The sequence below is a fragment of the Silurus meridionalis genome, chromosome 20 (genome assembly GCF_014805685.1).
Source record: "Silurus meridionalis isolate SWU-2019-XX chromosome 20, ASM1480568v1, whole genome shotgun sequence".
NCBI classification, from domain to species: Eukaryota; Metazoa; Chordata; class Actinopteri; order Siluriformes; family Siluridae; genus Silurus; species Silurus meridionalis.
In genome coordinates this window covers 346,151-357,814 of record NC_060903.1, presented here as the reverse complement: position 1 = coordinate 357,814, position 11,664 = coordinate 346,151, and the positions used below count along the sequence as shown (strand labels likewise).

General features: G+C 39.2%; 1 protein-coding gene across 1 annotated transcript; it reads right to left on the bottom strand.

Annotated features, from left to right (window-relative positions):
- Window positions 1-5,468: 5,468 nt before the first annotated feature.
- On the bottom strand, window positions 5,469-10,635 carry amy2a (amylase alpha 2A). Its single transcript, XM_046875835.1, is given in 11 exon segments — window positions 5,469-5,695; window positions 6,336-6,461; window positions 6,538-6,595; window positions 6,598-6,658; window positions 6,894-6,993; window positions 7,698-7,820; window positions 7,907-8,040; window positions 8,408-8,638; window positions 9,665-9,862; window positions 9,979-10,125; window positions 10,422-10,635. Coding segments are annotated over 11 exon segments (1,536 nt in total). The 5' UTR covers window positions 10,590-10,635; the 3' UTR covers window positions 5,469-5,505.
- Between the last annotated feature and the right edge of the window lie 1,029 nt (window positions 10,636-11,664).

Sequence of the window (11,664 nt, the reverse complement as noted above, 5' to 3'; positions counted from 1 at the left end):
TGTGTAGTGTATTGTATATGTATTGTATAGGTGTATAGTATTGTATGGGTGTGTAGTGCATTGTGTATAGTGTGTAGTGTATTGTATGGGTGTGTAGTGTATTGTGTATAGTGTATTGTATATGGGTGTAGTGTATGTATAGTGTATTGTGTGTATGGGTGTATAGTGTATTAATATATATGTGTATTGTATGGGTGTATAGTGTATTGTGTATAGTGTGTAGTGTATTGTGTATGAGTGTGTAGTGTATTGTATTGTATAGTGTATTGTGTATGGTGTGTAGTGTATTGTGTATAGTGTATTGTGTATATGTGTATTATTGTGTATGGTGTGTAGTGTATTATGTATGGGTGTAGTGTATGTGTGTGTAGTGTATTGTGTATAGTGTATTGTATGGGTGTGTAGTGTATTGTATAGTGTATTGTGTATGGGTGTGTGTAGTGTATTGTGTATTGTGTATGGGTGTGTAGTGTATTGTGTATGGTGTAGTGTATTGTGTATGGGTGTGTAGTGTATTGTGTATGGGTGTGTAGTGTATTGTGTATAGTGTATTGTGTATGGGTGTGTAGTGTATTGTGTATAGTGTATTGTGTATGGGTGTGTAGTGTATTGTATAGTGTATTGTGTATGGGTGTATAGTGTATTGTGTATGGTGTGTAGTGTATTGTGTATGGGTGTATAGTGTATTGTGTATAGTGTATTGTGTATGGGTGTGTAGTATTGTGTATAGTGTATTGTGTATGGGTGTATAGTGTATTGTGTATGGGTGTGTAGTGTATTGTGTATAGGTGTGTAGTGTATTGTGTATGGGTGTGTAGTGTATTGTGTATAGGTGTGTAGTGTATTGTGTATGGGTGTGTAGTGTATTGTGTATAGTGTATTGTGCATGGGTGTATAGTGTGTGTGTATATGTGTGTAGTGTATTAATATTATGTATGGGTGTGTAATGTATTGTGTATTGTGTATAGTGTATTAGTGTATAGTGTATAGTGTATTGTGTATGGGTGTGTAGTGTATTGTGTATGGGTGTGTAGTGTGTGTATATGTATTATGTATATTGTGTATAGTGTATTGTGTATGGGTGTAGTGTATGTGTATAGTGTATTGTGTATTGGTGTATAGTGTATTGTGTATGAGTGTGTAGTGTATTGTATAGTGTATTGTGTATGGGTGTGTAGTGTATTGTGTATATTATTATATAGTGTATTGTGTATTGTGTATAGTGTATGTATTGTATAGTGTATAGTATTGTGTATAGTGTGTATGGGTGTAGTGTATTGTGTATAATTATTATGTATAGTGTATTATAGTGTATTATTATATGTATAGTGTGTATTGTGTATGGGTGTGTAGTATTATGTATTGTGTATTATATATGTGTATGGGTGTGTAGTATATTGTGTATAGTGTGTGTATGGGTGTATAGTGTATAGTGTGTAGTGTATTATATATAGTGTATTGTGTATGTATTGTGTATGTGTAGTGTATTGTGTATAGTGTGTAGTGTATTGTGTATGGTGTGTAGTGTGTGTGTATAGGTGTGTATAGTGTATATAGTGTATTGTGTATGGGTGTGTAGTGTATTGTATATAGGTGTGTAGTGTGTGTGTATAGTGTATTGTGTATGGGTGTATAATTATATTGTGTATAGTGTATTATGGGTGTGTAGTGTATTGTGTATGGGTGTGTAGTGTATTATATATAGTGTATTGTGTATTGTGTATAGTGTGTAGTGTATTGTGTATATAGTGTATTGTGTATGGTGTGTAGTGTGTGTGTATAGTGTATTGTATAGGTGTGTAGTGTATTGTGTATAGTGTATTGTGTATAGGTGTATATGTATAGTGTATTGTGTATTAGTGTATAGTGTATTATTATATAGTGTATTATGTATTGTATAGTGTATTATGGGTGTGTAGTGTATTGTGTATATTATGTATGGTGTGTAGTGTATTATGTATATAGTGTATTGTGTATGGGTGTGTAGTGTATAGTGTATGTATAGTGTATTATATTATGTATAGTGTATTATGTATAGTGTATATATGTATTGTGTATGTGTGTGTATAGTGTATTATGTATAATGTATTATATATAGTGTATTGTGTATATAGTGTATTGTGTATTGTGTATAGTGTATTATATAGTGTATTATATATAGGTGTATAGTGTATTATATATAGTGTATTGTGTATATAGTGTATTATGTATATGTATAGTGTATTATGTATAGTGTATATATGTGTATAGTGTATTGTGTATAGTGTAGTGTATTGTGTATGGGTGTAGTGTATTGTGTATGGGTGTGTATGTATTGTATATAGGTGTGTAGTGTATTGTAGTGTATTGTGTATGGTGTGTAGTGTGTGTGTATTGTGTGTGTAGTGTATTGTGTATTGTGTATAGTGTATTGTGTATGGGTGTGTATGTATTGTGTATAGTGTATTGTATATTGCATTGTGTATGGGTGTGTAGTGTATTGTGTATATTGCATTGTGTATGGGTGTGTAGTGTATTGTGTATAGGTGTGTAGTGTATAGAGTGAGATTTGGGACACAGCCGAGGTGCTAAAACTGCACTCAGACTTTTCAGCACTTTACAAACTCACTGCAGAAGAGCATATGTGAACTGACAGCTGAGTTCTCACAGCGCTTAATGAATTATGGATGAGAGGAAAGAGGAGGAAATGTGCGTGTGTGTGTGTGTGTGTGTGTGTGTGTGTGTGTGTGTGTGTGTGTGTGTGTGTGTGTGTGTGTGTGTGTGTGTGTGTGAGATGAGCTGATGGCCATGTCAGAAAGTATCAGTGAGAACGACAGAGTGCAAACTCTGACCTGTTACTGTGACACTCGTCTCTCTAATCAGACTGAACAGCTGTCCGAGTCTGACACGCACTACACGGGTCAATAATTCACCACCCAGCAGGATAAAACACTCTCCTAATAATAAACAGCAGCACAAATATCATCATCACAATAACACACAGAGAGAATAATCACTATAGAAGCACTGGACTGCTCACGCCGCTGACGTCTGTGTCATCAAACTGAGACAAAACTCGATCGGGTCCAGCAACAGTGTTGGACCACAGAACATCACTGTAATGTGATGATGAGAAACAGTGAAGCCTGTGTGTGCACGACTAACTGACAGTTCTACAAAGCTCACTGTCTTTTGAGAAACCTCGGTTTAATGTGTTATTCCCCAAGATCTTGTCAGAAATGCTGGATGAACATCTTCTACCATCTGCCAAGTCAAGAGACTAAGAGCCATAATCATCTACTTTATCTTTACAATCTCCAGGAGTCTGGGATTCGCTGTAATCATCATTGGCACCACATATTATTATTATTAGTAGTAGTATTATTTTGGATACAAGATTACTGTCATAGAAAGGAATCAAATGAAAATTATACAAAATAATAAAATTAATAATATATTAATATTTTAAAATCTACTCAGGACTTCAAAGTCAAGAAGTTACCTTACAAAGTAAGAAACTGAATATTTTTTTGGAAGTGTGTTATTTTGTTTTGTGTTTAAATAATTATAATAATAATAATAATAATTATAATAATAATAATAATAATAATAATAATAATAATAATAATAATAATGATAATATTATCAATATAATGATTATAATAAACTTTAATTGGAGTGTAATATAAAAAGGAATAAAGAGAATATTTGTAAATTTGTCAGTAGTTCTGTATTGTTTTGTGAGACGAGCTGGTGAATGTCACCTCTGCTGTCTCACTGCTCTGTGTGTATGTGTGTGTGTGTGTGTGTGTGTGTGTGTGTGTGTGTGTGTGTGTGTGTGTGTGTGTGTGTGTGTGTGTGCGTGTGTGTGTGGCAGGGCATGGAGGTCTGTGTCAGAGCTGCACTCAGGTGAAACAGACGTGACGATGGTGTGAAAGCTGAACGGGGAAAAAATCCCAGTGAGATGATGAAGTGGATAAATAAAGCACTGATCTGAGACCCACTCCTGTGTGTGAGATACACCTGTAATAAACACTGTTATAAACACTGAAGTGTGAGAGCTGTTGGACAGTAAGGGTTTGTGCTTTTTCTTCCTTTTCCTTTCATTTGTGTATTATGAATAAATATAATACTGTTGCTGCTCATACGGCACATATCTATAAATATAATAAATATGTAAATAATATAAAAAATATATGAATATAAATAAATATGAACAGATATCAAATTTGAGCAAATTGTGTGGCTTTATTTATTTCTCTATTGGAGCATCGAGAGTTCAGATTGTGTTCCTCACAGTAGAGTTTACACACACCAGCTGCACTTCATTACACAGAAAAATATTTTAGATTTCAATCTGATCATGTGCTATAATATTGGAGTTTTTTAAATCACCCTCCATTGTTTCATGCCGAGGAAGAGCGCCACAGACGCATTATTTGCTTTGAGAATGTTGATGGAGAAGTATAGAGAGAGTTGTGGTATTGTATGAGGAAGTCAGGTGTGTCAGAGAAGTATGTGAGGGTGGTGCAGGACATGTATGAAGTGTGACAGCAGTGAAGTGTGCAGTAGGAACGACAGACTGGTTCAAGGTGGAGGTTGGACTGCATCAAGGATCGGCTCTGTGCCCTTTTCTGTTTGCAGTGGTGATGGACAGGTTGAAGGATGAGGTAAGACAGGAGTCTCTGTGGACTATGATGTTTGCGGATGATATAAACACAAGTAAATATTGAAATACACAAATAATAAATAAAAACATAACATTTATTAATTTTTTATTATTAAAACATTTATTATTAACATTAACATAACAAATAACATTTGTGGAATATGTTGCATCACATGACCCTCATCTCTGATTACAGATCACATGATCAAGATAATTGTTAATCTTCTCTTGTATTAGTGCTGTATAACTACAGTATATGAAGTGCTTTATAACAGTGTTGTAAACAGCAGTGAGACACGTATTGACACGTTTACAGTCGTTATTTGTGGAATATCAGATCTCCGAGTCTGTATAAGTTTGTATAAGTTACACTCTGGGTGTTGGAGTAAGTGCAGAAATAAGCTTCAGTTAGTTCAGAATGCAGCAGCAAGAGTCCTCACTAGATCTAGAAAATATGATCACATCACCCCTGTTATAATCAGTCTACACTCCTCCCAATTCCATCTCACACTGATTATAAAATACTACTACTGACGTATAAAGCACTTAACGCTCTCACTCCACAGTATCTGAGTGAACTTCTGTACCAGGATGATCCTCCACGCCTACTTTATACAAACTTACACTTATAAAGAACTTATTCATTTTTATCTCCACATTATCTGTGTAAAGCTGCTCTGAGACAACGTTCATTATTAAAAGCGCAACACAAATAAACACGAATTAAATTATTTACAGAGATTTTTTTTTATGATAGAAACTTTTTATGATAGAATCATTGAACATAACGTAAATAAATAACACCACACTGCACACGGCCTCGTGATCACATAGTTATTTGTTTATTATGAATTAATTTAGAGTTTCGCATCAACATGGATGGCGATGAATGGATCCTCATCCCAGTTACTGATTGTAAAATGGGCGTGTCCATCTGCACCCACGTGCACTTGTTTTCCTGTACATGAGCCTCCTTCCTTCTGGCCAGAAATGACGTCACAGTAGGTGCCACTGGGCAAACCAGTGTTTAGGGAGGTGTCCAGATTCCTAAAGAGAAAACAGGATATGGTTGTTCGATGTTAGACCATGGGTTAAACTATCCTTCAACTAACAAGCAAAGGAATAAGAAAAAAAAAACAGATAAAGAAAGAAATCAAGAAAGAAAATAAAAAAACAAATATGTTTCTTACTATCTCCATTTTCTAATTTCATACTGTCTGGGTCAGGGGGTGGAGCTCTGGGTCAGGGTGTGGAGCTCTGGGTCAGGGGGTGGAGCTCTGGGTCAGGGTGTGGAGCTCTGGGTCAGGGGGTGGAGCTCTGGGTCAGAGAGTGGGGCTCTGGGTCAGGGATGGAGCTATGGGTCAGGGGGTGGAGCTCTGGGTCAGGGTGTGGAGCTCTGGGTCAGGGGGTGGAGCTCTGGGTCAGAGAGTGGGGCTCTGGGTCAGGGATGGAGCTATGGGTTAGGGGTGGAGCTCTGTTTCAGGGGGTGGACCTCTAAGTCAGGAGGTGGTGCTCTGGGTCAGAGAGTGGAGCTCTGTGTCAGAGGGTGGGGCTCTGGGTCAGGGGGTGGAGCTTTGGGTCAGAGTGTGGAGCTCTGGGTCAGGTGGGTGAGCTCCGTGTCAGAGGGTGGGGCTCTGGGTCAGGGGCTGGAGCTCTAGGTCAGAGGGTGCAGTAACAGTCTCCTCACCAGTCGTCGTTGTTGATGACGATGAAGCCGCGATTCCCGCGACCGAAGGCGATCTGGTTGTTCCCATTGTCCCACCAGTTCACCAGCAACTGTCCATTTACTACGTTCCGGAAAATCACCATGTTCCTGTGGAGAAACTCCTGCAGCTGTAATAAAACAGATTTTTTATCCTGTTCCACATGGATGAAGGCGAGAGTGTTACCTGATCTGCCTCCACCTGTGCTCACACACCCAGCCGTCTCCACACGTCGTGTCTGGTTGATGGGAACCGGCTTGGTTCTCCCATCGCTGTAGCTCGGCGGTCCAATCCAGTCGTTCTCATCCTGAAGAGCACAATAATCTTTTAACCTTCACCATCTTTATACTGAATCAGACTTAAATAATAAAGAAAGTGTTTAATCTGAGAAACGAACAAAAAGGTGAACATAATGGTAGCTGTGATGTTAGATGAGAGATCATTGTTACAGAGCTGGACTGCATTTTTCTACATTTATATATTTTACATTTTTGTTATATAAATATCATGTTTAATGGGACATGTTTGGTTCCTTGCTGTACCTTTCCATTGATGAAGTTGCGGTTCCAGCGGTAGCTGGACATGACTCGGGTCAAACCGTATGGATGCGCCAACATCAGCCCCATAGCCATTTTATACAACCTGCACATGACATTTATTACATTTTATTACATTTTTACTGATTTCTGTTTGATGAATTTTCTATAACAGCAGCTTTGACAGTAGTGCAGGTTAATAATCAAGTGCAACAGCTCATTCACAGCAGCGTATAATACCACCAGATCATATTGAAGATCATTGACCTTATTTAGTTTTATTTAGTCTCCAGTGTCAGCACCGTGTAACAGCCAGAGGTAATGTAACTATAAATGGATAACAATATCCATAATGTATCTATATAAACTGTTGATTAGATAAATAATTACATACTGTGTGATATAACGTATAATTACATGAAAATAATCTGCACCACGAGGGTGTAAGGAGGACACACTGCAGAGTTAATGTGTAATAAATGTAAAGAAAAATCCTCACCGCATCAATTATACATTTTACTGCTTTAAACAAAAGATTTATTTTAAATATTTTGATGATGAGAATGCACTGTACACACCCCTGTGAACAAACTGTGGTTACTATGGAAACCGCAATGTATTAAATCATGCACATGAATACAAACCTGTCAACAACTCACACCTTCTGACCAATCAGATTCCTGCATTCACATGCAGGTGGTAAATATACACACTGTACTGTAGGAAGATTACAGTAAATATATTTATCTTACTATAAGAGGATTTTTGGTGCTGTGACGTCTACACCTGGAGATAAAAAGCAATAAATACCTGGGATCCCAGAAGGTGAGGATGGAAGCTCCTCCAGGTCCATGTCCTCTCTGATTATCGTGATTATCTACAAACACCACAGCTTTATCAGACGGCATGAACCCCCAACCTTCACCCCAGTTACTGAAAACACACGCACACACAAACACAGTGTTAGGTGTACAGAGATCTGAGTCAATTAAAAACTCATCGTGTGTTTATTCTCATACATCAGGTAGCGCAGTTTCTCGTTGTCCCATTTGCGGAGAACGATTCCCAGTTTAGCGCTGTATTTGAACTCGGTCACTCGGCCCATCCCATAATATTCTGAAGCTTTGATTGGCTCTCCACCGAGATCAATAACCTGACAAACATCATCAATTATCAATAATCAGCATTAAACACATCCTACAACCTTAATATATTGTATTAATTAAACATGAATCATCTTATATTACAGATCACACCACACTGCTGAATCACACACACACACACACACACACACACACACACACACAAATGCACCCACACACACACACACACACACACACACACACACACACACACACACACACAAACACACACACACATGCGCACACGTGCACACACACACAAACACACGCATACACAAACACACACAAACGAACACATACACACACAAACATACACACACACACACACACACACACACACACATGCGCACACACACAGAGTGTAGTGAAAGAGAGAACCTCCTGGTAGATGAAAGGTCTGGATCCACTGGAGAACCACTGTGTGTTGAGGTTGTTCAGGTTGCTGTAGACGGCGTTCAGATCTCCAGGCCACATGTGTTTGCAGGCGTCCACCCTGAAGCCGGCCACGCCCATATCAATCAGCTTGTTCATGTACTCACTCACTTTACTACGGACGTAATCTTTCTCCAGAGCCAGGTCCAGCAGACTGACCAGACGACAGTCTCTCACCTAACAACAGCAAAACAACACCTCACACATCACCATGGAAACATATTCACACATCAGGCTTAAACAACACAATTAAAGATAATGACTCCACCCACAACACCTGGACAAAGACTCTCAGTTATTCATGGGGTTAGAGGTGGTATTATCAGTGGAATATTGAGTGGATTGGTGCTGGGGATTAGTGATGGGTCTGGTGATGGGGATTAGTGATGAGTCTGGTGATGGGGATTAGTGAGTGGATTGGTGATGGGGATTAGTGATGGGTCTGGTGATGGGGATTAGTGAGTAGATTGGTGATGGGGATTAGTGAGTAGATTGGTGATGGGGATTAGTGAGTAGATTGGTGATGGGGATTAGTGAGTAGATTGGTGATGGGGATTAGTGATGGGTCTGATGATGGGGATTAGTGATGGGTCTGGTGATGGGGATTAGTGATGGGTCTGGTGATGGGGATTAGTGAGTAGATTGGTGAGTGGATTGGTGATGGGGATTAGTGATGGGTCTGGTGATGGGTCTGGTGATGGGGATTAGTGATGGGTCTGGTGATGGGGATTAGTGAGTAGATTGGTGAGTGGATTGGTGATGGGGATTAGTGATGGGTCTGGTGATGGGGATTAGTGAGTAGATTGGTGATGGGGATTAGTAATGGGTCTGGTGATGGGAATTAGTGATGGGTCTGGTGATGGGGATTAGTGAGTAGATTGGTGATGGGGATTAGTAATGGGTCTGGTGATGGGAATTAGTGATGGGTCTGGTGATGGGGATTAGTGAGTAGATTGGTGATGGGGATTAGTGATGGGTCTGGTGATGGGGATTAGTGATGGGTCTGGTGATGGGGATTAGTGATTAGATTGGTGAGTGGATTGGCGATGGGGATTAGTGATGGGTCTGGTGATGGGGATTAGTGAGTAGATTGGTGAGTGGATTGGTGATGGGGATTAGTGAGTAGATTGGTGATGGGGATTAGTGATGGGTCTGGTGATGGGTGTTAATGTATGTTACTGAACACTGCTCACTAGTACACACCTGATAAATATCGTTGTAGTCCTGAATGTCGCCGGTGCTGGTGGAACATTTCCAATCGTTAAAGTCCCAGTTGGAGTATGGAACTGAAGGGAAATCCTCACTATTGGCGTTGAAGAACGTCCCACAGCTTGAGTGTTTCCCTTCACCACCGGTTGCTCCACACATGTGATTAATCACCGCATCCACATAAATATTCACCTGCACTCACAATATCACACTCATTCACTAAACTGTACGTGTGTGTGTGTGTGTGTGTGTGTGTGTGTGTGTGTGTGTGTGTGTGTGTGTGTGTGTGTGTGTGAGAGACATTTTACCCCGACATTGTTGCACCTGGTGATCATGTCCTTGAGTTCCGCCTCCGTTCCTGATCTGGAGCAGAGGTTGTAGCTGATTGGTTGATATCGTTGCCACCAGGGATGCCATGGTGTGGTGAGGACGATGCTCTCACTGGGTGGAGAAATCTGTCAAATCAATAAACATTAGAGGTGTAAAGGTGTATGAAAGCAGACATCAGACTCCAGTGGTTTATTATACAGCTGTTATTCTGTTATTAGATCTTTGTCACCTCAATCAACACAATCCACTCCTGCAGATCACAATATATAATCCACACCATCACAATGCAGTATAAATAATATCTTTTACTAGAATGAGCTCTGTTCAGTACATTATTATTATCTACAGTACATCATGACTCCTACTACTGATAATAATAATGATCGTGTGAGTTTGCATGACGACTGGGATGAAGTCGTACCTGAACTCCTCCGTAGCCGTTAGGAGCGAGGTATCTCTCACACTCCTGGGCGATGTCCTGCCAGCGCCACTCGAACAAGTGAACGATAGATGTGCGTCCGTGTTTGGTGTGTGGGTCGTGCTGGGAAAAACTCAGGCCCAAAAGTGCTGCTAGAAAAAAAAGCTTCATCTTCACTCCGCAGACGGAGGAACCTGCACAGAGATCAGCAGAATTCAGCTAGTCTTTATTTATAACTGTATTTCCTCAATGTCACACCAGTTAATTTTTTACAAGCATAACACACACACACACACACACACACACACACCTGTTAATCACCTTCACTTTCTCACACTTTTTATACTAAACACGTCTCAGGCTCGAAATATCTCACATACAATGATATAAGACACGAGAACACACCACATGTTTTGCCTCAATAAAATATCTCTCCTTTTCCATCAATAAAGAAATGAAGTGAATAAATAAAAGACCACAGTGAGCTGGAACCTGCTGCTGGAACCAGATAAACACAGGAAGTGTTTATGGAACTATGGAACTGGAGAACACATTTAGAACACATAAATAAGCACATGATGGAGTTTAAATCTTTGTGCTAAAGATGGATAAAAAACATAAGGATGAAATAAGGGACAAAAGTTAAGCTGAAGAAAGAGCTACAGTTACTGACCTGAGAACTTATTCAGCAAAATCTGGAACTAAAACAGAAAGAAACTACAGACCACATTAATCTAAACAGTAGCAGCTAAAACACTGAGATTTCAGATCAGGAACTCAGAAACTGTAGAATTCAGAGGATGAACCAAATGAATAATAAACTGAAGAACTAATAATTAGTTCAGGAACTAAACTTTTCAACAACTTAAGGAGTTTCTCTAGTTTGAACAACTAAATATTTTAATCTGATAGAAAACAAAGCAGGGTTATAAAGTAGCTGAAATAAGAACAGATTAATGCGAACTAAATGAGGAGAATGTGGAAAAACCTTTTGACTAAATCAACCACATGAACCGAGTGTAAAGGAAACACTGATCACAACAAATGACCACTACTGCAGCAGGAACCAGTGACCTATAACAAAAAAGAAGGACGGACCAGGACAGAGAATCAGAATATGTGCACAGTGTTTTATTGTGTGTGTGTGTGTGTGTGTGTGTGTGTGTGTGTGTGTGTGTGTGTGTTTGTGTCATAAAACATTATTATTATTAGGATATTTATTGTTATTATTAATAGTATTACTAAT